Source organism: Syngnathus acus, chromosome 6 (genome assembly GCF_901709675.1).
Source record: "Syngnathus acus chromosome 6, fSynAcu1.2, whole genome shotgun sequence".
Lineage (NCBI taxonomy): Eukaryota > Metazoa > Chordata > Actinopteri > Syngnathiformes > Syngnathidae > Syngnathus > Syngnathus acus.
This window is the reverse complement of record NC_051092.1, coordinates 5,580,519-5,602,546: the sequence shown is the minus strand read 5'-3', so window position 1 is coordinate 5,602,546 and position 22,028 is coordinate 5,580,519. Positions and strand designations below refer to the sequence as shown.

The following is a 22,028-nucleotide window of genomic DNA, read 5'->3' as shown; positions in this document are numbered from 1 at the left end:
ATCATTGCTCAAACGAGTTGAAAGCAAGCAGAAATTGCCAGATCATTTCACTGCTTACGCTAATAAGCCGACTAACTGTAAGAGATCGCGAAAATGACTTTATAAAAACAACGTTGCCATATGGAAAAGCAACTTGCCAAGCCTTTTGGGACAACAGAGTGGGAGGAAGATGTTACAAAGTGATTTATTTAAACAGCTTTTGGACGAAAAGGGGTCTATAGTCTGTGCACAAACATTAATTGTGCAATTATCAATGGTATCTGATTCCCTGAAAAAGGTCAGGCCAATTACGTATCAAAATGACGACATACCCTGCGCCATCTTGTGCATTGTTAAACAGTTTGCGTAATCATTACATGCTGTAAAAACGGACTTCCTGGTCTATTTTTGCAATAAAATGCCAAACTACTACTTTGTTTTTAGATGTCTTTAGTTCTTTGCTTTTCAATCTACTTGTAATTATGTCAAGCACATTGAATTACCTTGCAGATGACATTTACGATGCAGATAAAGCTGTTTAGCCTTGCCTTGCCTTGCCTTGCCGTGATGCATTTGGCCTTGCCTCCAAGATTTGGATGTAAATAAACAGGTCCACCATTTCTGTAACTTCGAGATGTTAACTACAATGCCTCAATTATTGTGTTGTCTTCTGGTTTCATTTTAGGTAGTTTTGGCTTTAGTAGCAAGGCTTTTTCCCTTCTTAAAGTGCTTTTAGGAGTAGACGTGAAATACTGCACTGCGTGAACAGGCAGTGCTGGGAAGAAGACTACGACTGGAGTTGGACTGAATTATGACTGCCTGACTGAGCAGCTTTCTCGAGGTGACAGGCCGGTGAATGGGCGGAGGTAATGCATCACAAAGAGCTGGGTCATTCATTTATACTTTTTTTCACATTAAAATTCAAAATCGAATATTGACATTTTGAAATCATTCAAATGTTTTAAAACAAGGGTGATGTAAAAATTACACTGGATTCTATGTGATCAGAATCAAGCACGTGTACAGTAGTACTGGCCAACATTCAAGACATTTGTGTGGTGCTCGGGTCTGTGGGACCCGTTTTCATTTTTGATGGAAAGAAAAATGATACAACGAATTAATTTTTCAAACTGAGACTCACTGACTTTGGCTCATTTTCTGTGAAGAACATATATCAGAATACATGATATGTTATAAATGTGACCTAACAAAGGTAAAGGGCAGATATTAACCATATATATTGTTTATACTGCTCGTAATTGGGATAAGGTAAACATCTGTTCAGTATTTTAACATAAAAGTGTTTGATTGCGAGGCATTAAAAGCCACAAAATGCAATGGGTCCATCAGACAAAGAGGAGGGGGGTGATTCATGGGATTTTACAATGCATTGAAGAGAAAAAAAGAAAGTTCTTCTGAGGATGAGGACGTTAAAATAAATCTTGTAAATGGAGACAGAGGAAGTAAGTGAGGACAAGACCTCAAAAAGGCATGACACTAATAAACAATTATGATTCTGGGTGCTCTGCCTATGGTGCAAAGGTTAAAAGAACTACAATCTTGAGTTTTGATAATGCAATGGCCCCATCCTGTTTAATTCTGGCCCATGTCTTATAGTCTCAACCCTCACCATCCAGCCATCTGTCAGCCGTGACCTACTGGTGACATGAACATGGCAACACGCCAGTGACTGCGAGATGGAGGAGGTTTGAGCACAATGAGGCTGATGACAGAAGACCAGAGGAAGGCGGCAAACTGATGATATAACATAATTAGGGATAAAAGCCTGATAATGGAAATGTATAGGGAGAAAGATGCCACATTAAGAGAATGGTATAAATGGATGTAATCCTTTTGCCCTAGAATGATCCAATTTAATTCCTCTTGGCTTAAGCTTGATGAAGCTTGAAGCTGAAAAACAAGGTTATAAAAAAGGTTGACAATTTGATATCAGATGAAGCAATCATTTGAAGAAACATATGATACATTTGATTCAACAGATTTATTTGATTCCAAATATTGTGTTTGCTGCCTCTGTCAAGCTATTTGTCTTGCTATGTAAGGAAGGAGGTTAAGCAACTAACGAGGCTTCTTAATGTTCAGAACCATGGACAGTTGCGCTTCCATTTGTATGACCGATTAATCCCGGAGAGATCTTTTTGAAACAGTAGTGTACGTCTAATCTTGTAACCACAACAAAGGGACACTTCATTGAGGCGGAAAATCAACTCCAACTGTTATCTTGTTTACCTGCTGTGATTACTGCAGGGGCAAGAAAAAGAACATGGCTCACCCAAATCGTTATATAATCATGACACGCAGTCTCAACTGCTTGTTCCTTAGAAGTATAAAGCACAATTTGACTACTATCCCGGGTTATTGCCACAGTGTGAATGCCAATAATTTCCTTTATTTTTCTATATGTGCCTTGCCAGGTTTTTTATAACCTGGCTGGTGACAAATCGAGGATGTACCCCATCTTTCGCCACAGTCATCTTAAATAGGCTCCAGCACACTTGCCTGACTCACTCTTGTAACATTGGAACAATAAAATAAAGAATGAATGAATGAATGAATAATTTTGAGTTCACTCGAGGTTTGAATCTTACACACTTGATTCCATTCAACTACCTACTACTTGTAATTTTCTATATGAAAATGTTTGTGTTAAACTTTATTGAATTCAATAATCAACTATAAAATGAATGTACACATACAGTATATACGTAACATGGCCAGACCGCGGATAGTCAGGCAATCATGCATATTTCAAGGTTTGGACATCGCTGTAACTGCAAACAAATTGTCATTCAAAAAGGAATAAATGGAGGGCGTTTGTATCAAGCTTTATCGACAACATAATAGTGCAAAGCTCATTACGAAGTCTAACATTCACCCATTCACACACCAGTGGATGGCTTCTGCCATGCTAAGCACTGCCAGTTCCTCTGGGAGCAAATTAGGGTTCAGCATCTTGCCTAGGGACACTTCCGTGAGGGATAGATGGAGCTGGGATTCGAAACTGCCCCAACTGGAGCTGCCCCAACAATGATTTGAAGGGTCTCTTCAGTGTTTGACTTGTTTCACAGTCAAATTTTCTTCTTCCTGCCATTATTTAACAGTATTGTCATCCTGTTTTTTCCACAATCTTAATTTCTGTGATTTTTGTTGTTGTGTTTGTGGGTGGGAAAAAAAAAAAAAAGGTGTTCTCCAATTGTTCCTGCCTGGTTCCTTTGCCAGTGTTTCTTTTTTTTTTTTTTTTTTTTTTTTTTTAAATCACATTTGATCCTGTAAGATTCCTATGTTGGAGAACTAGATTCTAAATTAGTGATGGAAGGGAATATAAATAAACATGTGCAGTGTTGATATTCTTCTTGGTGTACACCAAACAGTGCAATCAAAACTGTTGACTCTTTCATTGCCAAAAGGACAACCCCTGGGGTGACAGTCGATTATAAGCACTTTGACCCATCTTTCAAGGCCGGCAGAATAATGTGTGTTGTGACTGTAAACACGGAGTGTCCCTATATGAAAGACTGGATTCCACTCTTAAAGTAGAAAGAATTATGCTTCTACCTTATTCCACTCTTTCGTAATCGCCATTTGAAAATAGTTTGGACATCACCAAATCAAATCACCAATCTCAAGAAGACACATTTGCTTAAATTTTTGAGTGCAAGGTCATCTCAACATCCTTCCTTTCTATAAAACATAAAAAACAATGAAATTATGTTTTCAATGTTCAAATAAATGTACACATGATAAAGTGCATCAACTGCAACATTTTCACATTTGATAAACTGCTTACAATCTTTTAGCTATTAATAGGAATGTGTGCGTGTGTGTGTGTGTGCGTGCATGTGTGTTGAGTGTGCAAGAAGATAGTTGGTTTCTCGCCACCTTCATACCAACCAGAGTGTTTGAAATCGGACCTCTTAGCAAATGCTACATGTTGGCAACGTAGGAAGTTACCGAATACCTTTGTGTTTTTCGGAAGCTCCGCTGATACCAAATGATACGAAAGAGAACTACTTATCTGACAAAAAACAGAGTTGTATAGTTCGACAGTCCTCCTCAGATGATGTGATCTTTCAAAATACACCTTCTCTAGTAGACGTGTCTGTCTCGCTTTTGTCTCTATTTCCTTTTAATCCTGCTGTCATCTTGTCAACAATATCAGATGCATCACAACAAATACTTTGCTGGAGCGTGAGCTGCTTGCGTTTTGACATTTACTTGTCCTTCCTTGGGGTGTGACACTGTTAGACATCTTTCGCCTCCCTGTGAAATGTGGTTGTGTGCGGAATGTGGATAAGTGGAGAGTAATAAAAATGATACAATAGGAAAACAATTCCTCAGTACAGCAGTAAATTGAAGCAAATAAATACATTCAGTGATAGTGGTATTGAAACAAATGGCTTGGCATTGACTATTACTGCTGTATTCAACATGATGTTCACAAGCGTAGTTAATAATGTAGAATTGGCGGCATGTGTTGATTGTTTAATAAGGGAGCATTTAAAATGAGACAGCAACTTAGGTGTTTCTGACAAATTGCATTCAGCTTGTCTGCAAACACGTACAAACACACCAAGCGTGTTTCATATTTGAGGGCTGAATTAATTAAGACAGGTTGGATTTGCAGTTGAATTAGTGGAGACAGGTTGTGTGGTGAATTCTAATTTAAGTAGACAGGTTTAAAACTAGTAACTGCTATAAGAGTGCATTTAAATGTGTTGCTTTTCATCCAAGACCCAAGGGCAAAGTAACATGTCCTTTTTATGACTCATCTTTGAGCCAGTTTGTCTCTCTACGAATCCAAGAGACGTTTAGTCAAGCTCAAGACAGAAGATTGTAGATGTGTTGTTGGATGGAAAACTCCAAAAACAAAAATCCACTCGTACTTTTGAAGCTTAAAGATTAAAGCGGGCAAAAGCCATGTATACACAAGTACCGTATTTTCTGGACTATAAGTCGCTGCAGAGTACAAATCGCATCAGCCATAAAATGCATACTAAAGAAGAAAAAGACAGATATAAGTCACACTGGAGTATAAGTCACATTTTTGGGGGAAATTTATTTGATAAAATCCAACACCAAGAACAGACATGTCATCTTAAAAGGCAATTTAAAATAAAAATAGAATAGAGGCGACAACAGTTTGAATAATTGTACGGTATGCTAACGTTACATTACACAAACAACGAATTGAGAACGTGCCTGATGTAACGTATTAAGAGTTATTCAGATAATTATAGCATAAATAATATGCTAACAAGTTTACCAAACTATCCAAATCACTAAAATCTTCATCCTCTGTGTCACTTTCAAACAACTCCACTAACTCCAGGCTTCAAGGATGATGGTGATAAATGAGGCAAAGTCTTCAAACAACTGCAAAGCGACTGTGAAATATGGTGTCACAGAGTGTAATGTACGGAGATGGAGAGCTCAAAAAGATCGCCTAAAAATTGCTCATAATCAGAGAAAAGCTTTCCGTGGTCCTCAGAGCGGCCGCTTTCAAGTTCTCGACAGGATCATTTGTTTCAGACGTACTGTAATTATTTTCTGTATAAAAATTAAATGTGGTGTTCAAAGAGTCTTTTTTCAAACTTGAGTCTTGAAAAAGAGGGGGTCGTCTTATAATCAGGGTCGTCTTATATTCGGGCCAATATGGTACATACATACATATGGCACTTGGGCCTCCAGTTGCTCGTTCTTGCCCTGAGGTACTGAATTTAAAGAATTTAAACTGAAGTGTTTTTGCCATTACGAAACTCAACTGCATGCTAAAATGGTGAAACATTTTTATTTACATAAATGGAGCTTGGCAATGGACATAGAAATTTAGAATACATAAGAGCAAGAGCTCTAACTAGAACATAAACCTTACAAAGTCATCTGGGTTTTTTTTTTTTAAAACAGCCTTTGAATATCGTCATTCGTAACATCAGCATATCATGCAACCTCTACACCATCTAAAAATGCTGAGCATTTCTTGTAATTTACATCTACTGACAGGTTCTAGAACAGTCTACAAAGCAGACCTTGACCTGCATTTTCATTATCTTTTCTCACTTCACCATTGATTTATGTACTGTCAGCTGTTGGATCTGATGAATTCCAAGCAGATTCTATCTTAGGCTGATAGCGTCCCTCTAATGCAGGTATAAAAGTTCACAATAGAGCTGTCAAAATTAATTGATTTATTGACAAGTACTCATTTATCAAATTAGTCGACAACTATTTTATGATTGAGTAATCTTTCAAAGCCTTTTCTTTATCTTAATTTTCCAAATCGTCTTGCCTCTCAGCAAGAATTATTCATTCATTTTTGTAGAACGGTAATTATTTTTTGTAGTTATTCATGAAAACGAAGAGATTGTTTTTGTGTTTTTTCAAAACAAGACGTTTGCAAACGTTGGCTTTTACTTTTATCACTAAACAAAACATAATAAACAACAGTAAATGGGGAAATTTGTTTTATAATACACTTTCATGCAAAATATCCAATTATTTGATTAATTAATGGAAATTATATCAATAGAATTAGTGATTCTAAAAAAAAAAAAAAAAATCAATAGCGACAACCCTAATTTATAATTACATGACATTCATGATTTCTGTAAAACAAAATGACAAGCTAGGATGCCAGTGCTATAACTACAAATATACCATGTGTCCAAATTACTTTGCTTGCCACAATGACATGAAAAGGAAGATAAATGTGATAAATGAGCTTGCAAATGCTTCGGTCAAGAACGTAAACTAAAGTATAAAGCGCAAATTATTTTCTTTCTAAATAAATATATCCTGACACATTCTTCACTGAACAGGGGAAATAAGAACTGTATCTAATTTGATGATATATTCATATTTTTATCCTTTTTGTCACAATCTAATAAAATACTGGCTCTTGTTTGGGGAGTATGTCCAATTTCTCTTTGTTGTGTGAGATTAGTTGGACGTGTGTCGTACAGCAAAAACTTTACAGAGGGACAGCCCCTGCAGATGCAAGACCCTCTTTTTTATTGTGTTTTTAAGATTAAACTATAAAGACACAGTACTGTTGCATATCCGATATTAGAACAGTCTGAGAGTCTGCTATCAGGTCAGGAGGATTATGTAAATTATAATTTGAAGATTTGAGGACACTGCTGCATCCAGCCATCATGACATTTTGATGTGTGTTCCAAAAAGCATCCATCACCTCTCACTCTGCTCTCACTTCACTCATCATTTGTCTCTCTTGCGTTTTCATGCATATCAATTCAGGAAGCAGCTTGTCTGAGGGTTCACGACCTCTATTTTCTGTCAGAAGTCAACTTCTTTTGAGTTTTATGATATTCAACCCTTGGGAGGTGATATGATCAAGACCCGTCATTTCCAAACTGCACGTTGCAGTACATTTAATTTTTAACCTGAGATCTTGGGAAAGGGGGAAAAAAAACGACAAAACAATGAACAATCGAGAAATATTGTCTGTTTTTTAATGGATTTGCATGATGTTTATGATTACAATGTCCCACAGGTCATTAGTTGGGGGTAAGAGTTTTGCCAACAAACCAGAGTGCATAACATTTTCATTTCCAAATTTTGGTCTCTCCTCTTCACTTACAAAGATGAACATATGGAGAGACGTTCAACTGTTTGTCTGCACAGTGACTTTTGAATAGCCTTAAGTATCTCTAACATACTTTAACTGTCTGTTCTGCTTCTCTTTATCTCCGCTTCTATGACTTCTTCCTCTATGAGAATAATAATAGAAAATGAAATTATAACTGAAAGCCAGAGCCTCTATTAAAGGCTTAAGAATGCCTGTGCTGAGACTCAACTTATGCACACTGCTCTTTACCTGACACACAAACCTGAATGATGCAAGCAATATCTTGACGTAACTCGGGCAAGATCAATCCTTTACTGCACCTCAGTGGAAGCTGAATGATAAACTATCATATACTTTTTTTTATTAGCTTTCAAAGTTTTTAGGGTTCTTCCATTGCCAGACATTTTCTGACCCTACCACATTATAAAAATGGACTCTCCAGACTTAGCTGAATATTGGCAGTAGTGTGGTACATGCAGAGTTTGATGTCTCGTGTAAATTAAAAATAAATAAATTAAAGTTCAGAAGTTCTAATTGTTTCCACAGAGCAAAAAGAAGATATACCCCACAATCCAGAACTTTAATCATTCTACTGAGAAAGAAATTATGGACATAATTGAAGACATGATGAAGTCTGGTCCTCTTTTATGAAAACACAGTATATTGCCTAAAAACAACACTGTTATTGTTTTTCCACTGCAGCCCTTGCTTTGCTTGGTGAGTTACTAGCCGATGATTTTGTAGCGCTTGTCCATTATTGTTTTGTGCACTGGTGTGTTGAATTGACGCATTATCATTTTGTCGAATGGCTGCACACAAAAGAATCATCTGGATTTACATCTATTTTTTGAATAGACCTTGAGCCTACTTGAAAAAAGGTATCCGAATCCAGATGATCGTATTTCAATAGTCATCTGGATTCAGTTCTTTTAAAGTAGATCAGGGGTTCTTAACCTGGGTTCGATCGAACCCTAGGGGTTAGGCGAGTCGGTCTCAGGGGTTCGGCAGAGGAGGTCCGAACGCACCTGATTTATTGTGTAAATTCGTAAAAACGCATATCTGAACCGGTCTCGCGAAGGCAACAGCAGAAGTCACACTGATTTGCAGATATGTAGCTTCAAAGTACTGAATGTGTGGTACATGGAGAACTAGTTTCATAACTCATAGGTGTGAAATTAGAGTCTATTTATCTCTTTGTGTCAATGCTGTGATTGACGAGTAATTAGCCAAGTGTGTTACTCACTGACTCATGGATTCAGAAGAGTGTTACTCACTGACTCATATATTCAGAAGTCACTAGGCATCAAAAGTAGTTGGAAGGAAAGACTTATTTTCTCCCACTGCTGAATCGTAAGGACAGACACTAGTAATATATTATTCTCTTGCTTTCAGTTGCAATGACAGAAGGTACTTTGATCACCCTCTAACAGTCTGCAATTCACAAAATCGGCCTTTAATTATATCATTTTGTTTACATCTTGCACTTCTGGGTAATACAGGATAGAACAACAAAACTGTCATTCCAAAAGCATTGAGTGAAAAATATACATGATATTTTTTGCCTTTGTAAATGATATCTTCCCGATGTGGAGCAAATTTGAGAAACCTGAAATGCATTGCCGTAGGCATCTTTGACATTCTCACCCACGCTTGTTTTCCCATCAACCTTTTTGCAACTGTGCTGCCAATGATATTTGCCTCACATTGTGTTTGCACACATGTTATAATGACATAATACTTTCCATCAAGCTAACATTCTTGAAATAAAATTGTCCAAGACGTGCTCTAGTCGGTGTGCAATTAAAATCCAGACTGTCAATGAGGTTAATGACTACAGCTCTGAATACAGTCTTTTCACAAATCCGACATGGTTATGAGAATACCGTCTCCTGTTCAACTGAAAACAGTTTTTTTCAGTCTGATCATATGAATTAATTACTAAGAGTGACTTTTAAATGGGGCGGCACGGTGGCGCACTGGGTAGCACGTCCGCCTCACAGTTAGGAGGGTGCGGGTTCGATTCCACCTCCGGCCCTCCCTGTGTGGAGTTTGCATGTTCTCCCCGGGCCCGCGTGGGTTTTCTCCGGGCACTCCGGTTTCCTCCCACATCCCAAAAACATGCTTGGTAGGCCGATTGAAGACTCCAAATTGTCCCTAGGTGTGAGTGCGAGTGCAAATGGTTGTTTGTCTCTGTGTGCCCTGCGATCGGCTGGCAACCGGTTCAGGGTGTCCCTCGCCTACTGCCCGTTGACGGCTGGGATAGGCTCCGGCACTCCCGCGACCCCCGTGGGGACTAAGCGGTTCAGAAAATGGATGGATGGATGGACTTTTAAATGGAATCTCCAGTGTTGTTTCAATGATTTTATATGAATGTGCAGGCATCCTGTACTCCAGTCCACAAACATCCTCAGCTTCCTGCAGTCAAATCCACTAAAAGGATATGTGACATACATAAATAGATTGTGGAGTGGGATTTCACGCGAGCCTTTGAAAATCTGCAGTCCTAAAAGGTGAAGAGGATTTGCTGTGAGCGAGCTCGGTTTGCAGAGAGCAACAGTGGGTGGCAGATTCACACATCTTAGATAATCTTCCCACTGCAAAGACAGATATCTCCAAACAAACAAAATAAACAAAGAAAAAATACGCTGCATAGCTCTACATGTCTGAGTTCTTTTAAAATTCATTCAGAATGTTCACACACTGTTCTCAAACAAAAATCTTTTCTTGCTCTTAAATCATCAGCGATAATATACAAAGTAACAATAAACAAACCCTGTTTGACATTATATAAATATTGTTATATACTATACTCTATAAATTATATAAATACATATACCGTAATTTCTGGACTATAAGCCTCACCTGATTATAAGCCTCACGAGCAAAGATTAGGGGAACATTTTGTTTTTCATAAATAAGACGCACCGTACTAAAAGTTGCATGTGCATGCGAGTTATTTACAAAGAAAGACTGTACACAGAAAGCCTTTTTAAAGTTTTAATAACATACCTTAACATTTCTTTCCAAACACTCCAGAGTAGACGGGACCGGGAAATAAGGAAAGAAAAGGGAGATGTCATCAACAATAGCCCTAGTGAATTGAATTGAATAGGGAATTGAGCATTATCTGTCAGAATTGCAGGGGTGCCAATACCTTTGGCCAGCACTGTAATGACATAAATGGCTCTGGATGGCTGAATAATCTAATGAAGCTCTCAGTCACTACTACTGAAGTTGCTCTTTGAATTTAACTCCAGTGGTCATGTTCGCTGGGCATGTTGTTTTTTGATTATATATTTACTTTTGGATTAAAAAAGGGTGATATATTTAAGTGACAAGTTGTGTAGATTTACTAAATTCCATCTTTTTTTAAGACTCTCACTGAAATCCTGTGTAGAACATTGCATGAAACCCCTGTGTGAAGAGTCTAGCCGTAGGCCAGAAGCTGTTATTGCTCAATGGTGATTTGGCAGTTTGGCGAGCTGCATGTAGAATTTTAATGATCTTAGCTGAACGAGAAGTTCCTCTTTCTTAACAGATGGTAGCCTACAGAATACAAAAGTACACAAAATAGAGTAACAGTACAAGTTTGGACATGTCAACTATAATCTTTTCATCCATTATTTCAATGAATGACGTGACGCAGGGCCTGGTTAGTGAACAGTTTGCTTCATTTTCCGTCTGTCCATCCGTCCATGTTTTTTTTTTTGCAAAGTTCCGCAACTTTACTGTTTATAATCAAACGAATGCAAACAAAAAACGATAAACCAAGTAAACCTAAAAGGCTATTATGGACAAGGCAGGGCAACCAAGTCCAAAGGGGTAACTGGAACTCTAGCAGGGCAGGTGAACGAGGCATCGTGTGTCGTCGAGGTAAACAAGAGCAAGGCAAGTTCGTAGTCGGGGACAGGCATGTGGTCAAATCTTGCAGAGCACAAAGCAGAGCAGGCAAACTAGGAGGAAGCAAGTATTTTGCTGCACAGCGAATCAGGCAAACAGAAATCAGGGCAGGAGCAGGTGGCAAGCATGCATGTGTCTAAGCAGACAAAGAGGTCAAAGGTGACGGGAGTGCAGGGTTTATATACGTAGGAGCCAACGAGCCGGGAGCAGGTGTGGCGATGAACAGCAGCAATCAGTGCTGATCACTGTATAACAGGATGGGAGGGGCAGGAACAGAGAAACCGAACTGTTCAAAGTGTGATACGTGACAAAGGCAAGTTTCAAATGATCACTGTATTTCTTACGAAAAAACAAAACTGGAGACGTGGTCAGAACAGACAATAAGTCCGTCCGGACAGAGTTCAGATCAGATCGATCAGACAGGCAGGCAGAGACGTGGTCAGGAACAGGCAGTGGAGTTCATGAACGGCTCGATCAGGCAGGCAAGGTCAGCAATGGGGAGTCTGTTTTAACAGTAGCTAGTGAGCAGAGTAAAAGAGAGGTAGCAAGCCAGACGAACCAACAAAGTGTGCTTCGAGAGATGCGCTTAAGTAGGCTCCTTGACAGAAGTGGCAGGCAGTGAGCTACTGCGGTGCGTCATGGAGGAGTACTGGCAGTTAGAAAGGAGCTGTCCAGGGTTCTGATGTGACAGGGAGATGAGCGTGTGAAAGAAAGACACTGACCAGGGTGCTGACGGCGCGGACACATGACACAAATGATGTAACAAAGTCGCAACGACATGACATAATCCAACATTTTTCAAGAACAGATAAGAAATAAAGTAACTGATATTTATGACTCTGAAAAGGGTCTTCCCAAAGCTTTTGGATTCAAACTACGACCTGCGGCGAGAGTAATTACCCACAAAGGGAGAAAACATGCAGTAGTGAAAAAAATGAGAATTTGAAACGAGGGCAAATACTGACAGTTCTAGTTCTGTGGTCCCTGGAAGACAACTTCAAGTTTGTTTCTGAAACGTCACTGGAGAAATACTCTATAATGTAATAGAGCAGCACTGTGGTCTGTAGAAACTATGCAAAGATTAGATTCTGTCAAATGCATTTCCTGTGAAATGTGAACTGGCTCCTTCAAATGAAGACACACATGCAGCCAGGCAAACACAATACAAGATTCGATGTGTGTCTTCAACAAACTGCCTACAAAGGGCACACAGCTCCTTACACACTTGCTGCTTATGGGATGAGACAAGCGTCTGCAGGAATGGTTGATTTAATGGCTTGCACTTTCATGTGTTTGGGATTTGGAAGACGTGTGTGTGTCTGCATGCATGACTTGTTTGCATTCCAGTGGGTACATGGCACTATATGTCAGGTCGAAACCACAAACCACTGCATGGTGTCTCCGTGATGAGTTTCAAAAATGGGTGATGCAAGACCCCTCTTTGCTAAATCTTGATGTCAGTTCTCACAGCTGTCTGAGAAAGCAGAAGTTTGCTTTGCACTTCTCTTCAAATCACTCTAAGTTCTGTTTTTAAAACGTGCAAATTGGTGGAAGTAAACTTAACTATGTGCACTCAATCAATTACTATTTGCTCTTTACTGAAGAGGGAGCATCAGCAATGTGTACATACTATTTATACAAACTGATATACTTTATCATATCAATCAATGTGTAAATACTCTTATTACTTTATACAGAGTTGCTCAATGTCTGCCTTATGAGGATATGTTTTTTTTTTTTTATATTAGCTAACCAGTAGTCTGTTATGACCTTTTTTTCTTCTGCATATTATGTACTTTGTGCTAACAAGTAGTCTTATGTATGGAAGCTTGGATCTGCTAATGTGGAGTAAAACAATTTTGACTGGCCAATACATGCAAACATACTCTCAAATACAATCAAAAGTACTCATAAAGACGTATGTACTCAGAAATGCATTTGAATGTACTTGCAAATACGTTCAAATGTATTCTCAAATAACAGGCGTGGAGCTAAATTATCTCCTGGACCCACAGGAAAAAAAAATAGGGAAAAGTTTTTATTTCTACCTGTGTCACAAACCATGCAGTGGATTTTGCCTTGCCATGTAGTTGAGGAGCTGCCTTGTATTGTCTGTGCAATACAACCCATTTGGTGCAATTCACTCCTTGTTTTGTAACTCAGTCACAAATAAAAAAAATAAAATAATAATCTACCCGTGGAAGTGAAGGAGAGCAGGTCAACCGTCCCTCCCAATGAAGTGTCCCTTATTTATTTTTCAGGGAGTTGGCAAGCCTCGCGCTGTGTGACTTTGATCCAGTGGTGAAAGGGGACTTTGAATTTCTCCTCTTTCATCCATAATCACTTGAAACAACAAGGCGTATGTAGAGATGGATAGTTGTTCTGATTCTATCATTGCCAACGTTCTACGTGATGTGTTCTGTTGTATTGTTTTTTTTTTTGTTATATGCTCTATAAAGCGTTTTGTTACAGCAACAGCTGTTGTGACAGTTATTTATTCAAATGTATTATTTGGGGAGTTTTTGTCGTACGTTTGTGAGTGAACGGCTGTAAACCAAATCGCCCAACAAGGGACAATTCAAAAACGTGAGACGGAGTAACGACCTTATATTTATTCTATACTTCATTCGTTACACCTAAAAGTAATGCCCAAAGAATTATACTTTGTTTTCCATTTCCGAATATATGAATACATGCACCACAAGGTCTTCCATTTCCTTTACTTAAGTAACCCGTCTTATTGAACTTTTGCCCTAAACTTTAAGGTGAGCTCCCAAAAAGGTAGTGAACAAGTGTGTGTTGACTCACCGATGGTCAAATATTCTATTAATAATCAAGTAATCAGACAATTTATTGGACTTTTGGATTCATGTCAGATTTTATTTTTATATTCTATACCAAAGGGCATAGTTCTTTGGTACCAAGGTTCAGTTTCTTTTGAATGTTAAATGATGACATGAGTCCTTGTAATGAATTTAAATCACTAAGGTGACTTACAAAAAATGGTGATACTGTACTTGGGTCATGTGCAACACCACAAGATACATACATAATTTATGATGAATGGTAGAAATTAGTTTCCACTGCATCATTTCTGCTTCCTCCCTTAAAAATTTAGGTGACGACTGGTGTAGATGCTTTGCTTTATCTGGTGCGGCGCGCTTTCAGTCTGAGACAGCTGTAACAGTTTGCTAACTGCCAGTTGGCCAAAGTACCCATTGACAGATGCACAAGTTTCATCGAGATTTACAGAAATAGTTTGACTGCAGGGATTACCTCAAAAATGCAACAAAATACCATCTATTTTGTCCAGGCTAGCTTCATTAAAAAAAATGAATAAAAAAAATAAAAATAATAAAAGGGAAAAAAGAGCAGTTCATTAGTTCATCTTCAGTAAAGTGTTCATTTTGTATTTTGCCTTTTTACTTTCTATCAAGAATTTTATCCATGTGTGTATTACTGATGCCTCCTGGACAGTGGCGAACTGGGGGTGATTGGTTTTCATGACCAGCAATGAAAGGCATTGATGTATTTTTCCATGAAAATCAGCCGATCGATAGCAGCACCATTAGTGGCGAGGGATATAGAAGTCTGCAAATTAAATTTTTAACTCTCAGCTCCTTGCCTTGTACACATGGAAGAAAATGGATGTCTAGACAGATATAAAATATTGTTGCCCAGCTGGCATATGCTTTGAACAAAATCTATTTGGAGCACTCTTGATAAAAATCATAATTACCCAAAAAATCTGTCAAGGACAACAACTTAACGGAGGCGAGTAGAAACTCATTTTTTGGAACAACAAATTACTCATGTATGACCGATGATTATAATGGTGGATTTGTTTGAGTCATATCAAAATGTTATCAATGTGAACTGGCAAATGGACACAAGGGAGCGCATGCACCACTTAGGGCTCTCCTACATCAATATTTTTTTCTTCTAATTCTTAGAGTGGCGTGATGTCACACTGAGTACTCATATGAACACAGTGTACGTAGGATTTATGATCCTAACCAAATCAAATATTCAATCATTGCCATGCACTTTTGAGGACACCGTGTAACGATGTTACACAACAAAAGACAAGCCTTATAATCCACCCTCCATCCTGAACGCTCTTCAACTGACTGTCAACCTGGATTAACTTGCACTGACTCATAAAGTGACTGCTAAAAATAAGATGACATTATAAGACAAAGGGAATTGTAGGAGCTGTTTACAGGAAGGAGAAGACGAACCACTGTAACCCAATACCCTCTTCTAATTGTCTGTCACATCTAGGCAAAGCTCAAACTGAGAATTAAGGCCTGCACTGAGCCCTGCAGCATTAGCCAGTCCAATTACATACACAAAACAAAACCGAGCGATCCTAAGTAAATACCCGAATCTGACCGTGTTCCACTTGACAGACCAACATATCGAGGCTTTTTGGAAAAAAAAATCCTCTTGCAGGGATGAGATTCCATCAATTGAGCATCAGAATCAGCTGTTTCTGTAAAACGCCCAACATCTATCGATTCATTTGCGAGTGAAGATAAAGCAAGGGTGGAGGCATCCCTCAGTCATCGTCAGTCCGTCCCTAAGTCTGTCCATCTGTCCTCATCATTTTCAAAGCGCTTCCATCATTGCTTCTTTCAGTCCGTCAAATGTCATTCTGTCCCGCCTTAAAAACCATCGCTGTTATGAATAATAATACATTCCAGTGACTTTATTATTATTATTATACAGTAGGTAGATTTATGTGTGTCTGTGAGAAAAAGCAGCCAAATAGATCGGCTGATCAATCCACAGTAACGTGAACATAAACATCGTAAAAATTACGAGCCACTTGCAGTGTTAGCGCAGAGCGCTAACCGGTGTACCAAACGACCTCGGAGAATGTGAGGCTCAATACCCTTGTAGTGCTGCAAACCGCAGTCATTCACACCAATAAGGCTCATAAATTCACAAGCAGCTGGGTTCCTCTTGATGGTCCCATAGTTGGCAGGACTTGAGGTTTAACAATAATAAAGCAGTTGCGCTTGATACTAGGTCGCAAAGCACGCCTGCGCACCGTTTCATTACGCGTCCCGGGTTAACGTAGCATAACAAACACACTCTAGATAAACTGGGCGTGTTTCTGTCAGTCGTCAGTGAAATGGGGATTTGATGGATTTAAAGGTCTGTCGGCACATGACCCAGTTAGTGATTATTACACAGACGGACAAAAACCCACTTCTGTCTATCGTCAGTCCATCCCTTTCTTTAAACTTTCTTGTCCCTCGTTCTTTGTCTGCAAGATGGACGTGCGTCTGTGACGGACAGACAGACAATTTCGTCACTGGGATGCACTCTGCTAGTTTGACATGACTGAGCCAACTTTAACAATTTGTTGTTTTTCACGGACGTCAAATCTGCCTTACGCTGCGGAGGGACACAACCTTACACAAATGACTCCGACTCAATGATGTGGAAAAACAATACATGAGAAGCACAACATAAAGCAATATGCTCGTCTATGCCAAGACTGTTGCTTCGCCGAAAATACTACCGTTTTTTTCGCACCATAAGGCGCACTGGGCTATAAGGCGCACCCCCATAGAATTTTTTATTTTAGAAATGATTTCATATATAGGGCACACTGGATTAAAAGGCGCATAAAATAGAAGCTATACTGCAACAAACTGAGGTTGACTAGGGTTGCGGTATGCATCCACTAGCTAATAACCAATGAGCCAGAGGCGTAGCCAGAAATTTTTCCAGTAGGGGCGCACGCCCACAGGAAAAAAAATCGAACATCACCCACGCCGTTCGCTGATCGCTAAAACAACATCCGGGTCCGGGAGGCAAACGGTGAATGGATAACATCGCGCACATAGAATAGCGCAAGCACATTCGCGCAAGACCGAAAGAAAAAAACGGCATGAAAATGAAGAATCGAAAAAGCTCGATTTTTTTCAATCGGGGCGCAGGGAGTCCTAACCGGGGCGCCGCCCCGGCTCGCCCCGGCTTGGCTACGCCTCTGCAATGAGCCCTCAGTAAACGATCGCGTTTCTCAAACTATCTCCTAAAAAGTGATCGGAACCGACTAAAGTTCGATGTAACACATTGGTACTACTTACTTATGTTTCCCTTCCATATCGATCCGTAAATTTACTCGAAACTTAAACGGAGCAGCCTATTTTGAAATGAAATAGCCTCGTGCGTATCGCAGCTATCATTATAGCCAGGGGTCACCAACACGGTGCCCGCGGGCACCAGGTCGCCCGTGAGGACCGCATGAGTCGCCCGCAGGACTGTTCTAAAATCAGCTCAAATAGCGGCACTTGTCAGTGAGCTGCATCTATTTATTTTACAGTCAAACCTCGGTTTTCGAACGTCCTGGTTCTCGAACAAATCGGAATTCGTCCCGAGTCGATTTTCGTCCATTTCTCATTTTTTCTTGTTTTGTGGAGGTAACACAGGAGTAATCCACAACCATTATTCACTAAGCATATAAGAGCTATTAGATTTGCGAACAACATTGAACACATCAATGAACTGTTTCTAAAACCAGTGATATTCAAATTTCAGAATCTCATAGAAGTTAAAATGGTGCAAAATTTGCACTGCAAATAAAGCAAGACATACAATATCACCGTCTCGCATCCCAAAAAGATTTGATGACAGACATGGGTGCTATGAGGGGCATTGAATTTTAAAATGTACAATTCGCACCCCGCGTAAAAGCATGTGCATATTTTCTTTTTATAAAAAGTCATTATTTTGAGTTTATGTCATCATCTAGAAGTCAAATTGTGTCACGACAGTAGATCCCCAAATTTTACCGTTATATTCATAAACAATGTACATTGTTGTTTTAACAACATAACTATATGTACTATATGCATGCATATATATATATATATATATATATATATATATATATATATATATATATATATATATATATATACGTACAATGTGTGTGTGCGCGTGTGTTTCTTTTCTACATTTCGTGAGAAGCCGTTTGGAAGATGAATGAAACTGTAACAAGTGTGACAACACTGGTTTTGAGTGTTAAAGAACTTTTGAAAACTTTTCCAAGCCATGTTTTGGATATCGCATTCGCTGAAATGCGACTAATCCTTTCCAAAAACGTCATTGCCAATCTAGCCATGGGGGTGTTTAGTTCGTGCTGTTCTAAGTATACATCATGTATCATTAAGCCTAAGTGTGTGATGCTGCTGGGGGGGCAACTCTCATTCTGCTCGATAATGAACTCAAACTGTGAGCACAACATCCCCGAGCTTGCATGTGCTGACCTTTGATGTGTTCATTGACGACGCTCTCCAGCTTGTCCAGCCTCTCGATTATCCTCAGGGTCTCTCCTTTGCTGTCCTCCTCTAACTTTCTCTCCGCCTCGCCGCTCATCTCCGCAACTTTAGGACCGCTGTTCGCCACATAGTTGGTAATCCAGCCGACGTAAAGTAGACATAAGATGTTAGTCATGCCACTCAGTACCACGCATGTTGACACCAAAGTTTTAGTCCTTCTGGTGCACAGCATCGCGACATCCCTCCTTCGGTGGGCTCCTTTAGTTCCTCTTTCTCCTCTCTCCGAAACGCGCAGGCGAAAGACCCAGAGATGAAGAGTCAGAAGTCCTCCTCTGCTTTCGCGACTCTCATGCCAGACATGTTTCCCACCTTAATTTCACAGTGGAAATCCGATTTGATTCCTATTCAAGACAGTACTCATCGGTGGCTGAGCAGCCAGCAAGTCAAGCTGTGCGAGCCGATGCAAAGCTGTCTGCCGATCCCTCGCTAATCCTCCAGTCCAATAGCAAGGGAGGAGGCGTGCACAGCTGGATTGAATACAAGGTAAAGAGAGAGGCGAGGCGGGGGAGTGGACAACAAGAGGATGCTCAAGTCCGATGGAGGACCGAAAGTGGCAATATTAAATAAATAAATACGCCATGAAGTGTTTGAAGTGTCACGCATTAATCAAATGTTTCGTTCGTTAAATAAATATGCAATTAAATAAGTCAATGTGTTTTGAAATGTGTCATCCGAGCCGGTGTCCTGCATGTTTTCTAGGTCTCCCTGCTCCAACACACTTAATTCAAATGATCAGGATTGTTATCCAGCTTCTGCAGACCTTGCTAATAATCGGACCGTTTCAATCAGGTGTGTTACTTACGGAACCGCCCGCAACCCAATTGCAAGGCACGCAAACAAACAACCATTAACACTCACACTTACGGAAAATTTGGACTGATCACTTGGCCTACCATCCATGTCTTTGGAAAGTGGAAGGTGTTAGAGTGGTGCTCACTCGAACTTATTTTTGCAAGAACCACACGGGAGACAGTATGCCCTTTTTAAGCACTTGCAAGTGGAGAGTCATTCGTCGCTGTGCGTACAGCGATGATCGAATGAGGTCTCACTCAGGCGTCTTGCAAGAGCATTTTTATTGAGAGAAACAGGGTAGGGGTGAGAGTGGGGGTGAGAGTGGAGGTGAGAGGGGACAGGATGGGGTTGAAGCCCCTGGCCTCTGGTCAATGCATAGCAGTTTTTTTTTTTTACGACGTGTAAACAGAACAACTTTGATTGCTTCCTCTGCATCTGGTCAATCAGTTCAAAAGATCTTAGCACTTTGTTCTACTACTTTTGTTAAGACAGGACAAGCTAGGTTAATTATTACAGGTTACATTCCAACATAAGCATAGGATCAAACTAATCTATCAACCCTAACAGAAGGAAAACAAGGTAACCAAGGTAACAAAGTGCCATCATATGATCACTCCTCAATAAGTGTTTTTGTCACCCTGCCCATCCCACTGAAAAGGTTCTGGCTATGCACCCAAAGAGGACCCTCAAGATACAGAACATCACATTTTATTTTTTAGAACAAAACAAACTATTTCCGAGGTCACTTAAAACCTGACAACAAAGACATATTGCACCAGACAACAAAGAATAGGATGAAATCTTTGAGAGGAATTTTTGTAATAAAAGAACAAGTACCTCAATACTGCTTGGAATGCATATTCAGAATTTTTTTAAAAATAATAGTTCATTTCAGTAATAACATTGCATAACAAGAGATAGAAAGAGGCCCCCTTGGGGCAGAATCAAATTCTAACCAGCAATTTTGTTTTTTCCTAGCAACATTCAGCATAGGGATGGGAGTGATTATGTGAATATAATGATAGAAGCAAATTAGTTTTTGCCCAAATAAAAATCTATCAAAATACTCTTTCTCCATGCATCTCTCTTAGAAAATGTGCAAAGACACTGGTGACCTGGTGCCAAAATGAGAGCTCTCGCACAATTCGTCAGCCGGTATGAACTTTACTAATGGCAAATGGCTTCATAGAAAATGATCAATGGATTTTTAATCTTCACATCAACATCTTTACATATACAAATGTTAAGAACATATTTGTTGCTGCGAGATGACTGGCCGATTTAACCAACTTGACCTCATTATAAATAGATGCTCAGCTGAATATTAAGACTGCTCTACTAGTCTTTTTCATCCGTTAGTTTTCATTTGGTGAAAAAGGTTGTCATGTCTTAATCAAAAGACAGCACCAGGGGACAGTTTTAAATACCTTCAGCTTTTATCATCCTTTAACACATGTCGTCAGTTAGAGGGATAATTGGATGAGCAGCTTCAGATATGATCACTCAGATTGCTAACGGTTAAAGCTTGAAGCCTCACAAAAAAAAAAAAACGTTGATTGCTCCGTTAACACAGGTTCAAGGTTGGAATGCATCTTGGCTTTCATAGGCAACAAAATAACAGGGCTTCCTATTATTCCTACACAAGACAAAAGTATCCATTTCGTGAATCTCAACAGTCCAAAAATGTGGGGTATTAAAACAGCTTTGTTGCTGTTGTTATCCTATAGACGTGTGAAAATTAGCATTTGTGCTATAACATTCAAATCAAACATTGAATTCTGCTCAACCAACAGAAAAAAAGGAATGCTCTGCATCCCCGATAATATAAGGAAAACGCCATTTGCAAAAAAAAAAAAAAAAAACGTAGTGTTATGCATAAAGTTTGCTCTGATGCAAGTGCTCGTCCGCCGTGTGTGCGAATCGGACTCATGGTGCCTGCACACAAGACAGTCAAGTGTACCACTACACCATCAGGCATCCCACGGCCAGAGAAGGTTATTGAGATAAAGTATACTGTTTAAAGCGAATCCGCAAGTGAAGCGCAACATGGTGAGGGATCACTGGATATATACTCTATATATATTCATATCCAGTATGTAGAAGTTAACTCCGGCCACTCGAGGGCATACAGTATGTACATATATTCATATACAGTATATATGCATTCACTACATATACCGTTTTTTTCCATGTATAATGCGCCCCCATGTATAATACGCACCCTAAGAATGGCATGTTGATGCTGGAAAAAAGCCTGTACCCATGTATAATACGCACCCAAATTTTGACTCCTACTTAAGTCCGTAAACGTAAAATTATTTCAGAAAAAATATCATTTTTGGGAACAACCGGATGTTATTCTGCCAGTCAGTATCACTGCGCATGCGCTAGCA

At 39.5% G+C, this 22,028-nt stretch overlaps 1 protein-coding gene across 2 annotated transcripts in view; it reads right to left on the bottom strand.

The window, feature by feature from the left end:
• galnt18a (UDP-N-acetyl-alpha-D-galactosamine:polypeptide N-acetylgalactosaminyltransferase 18a) overlaps nt 1-19,265 on the bottom strand; it is a 49,866-nt gene extending 30,601 nt beyond the window's left edge. Inside the window, exon 1 of one of the 2 annotated variants that reach the window (XM_037254971.1) lies at nt 18,772-19,265. In XM_037254971.1, coding sequence (XP_037110866.1) covers nt 18,772-19,015 — 244 coding nt within the window. In that variant the 5' untranslated portion in view covers nt 19,016-19,265. The remainder of the gene's footprint in view (nt 1-18,771) is intronic. The other variant, XM_037254970.1, reaches the window with a different exon arrangement.
• Nucleotides 19,266-22,028: the final 2,763 nt, after the last annotated feature.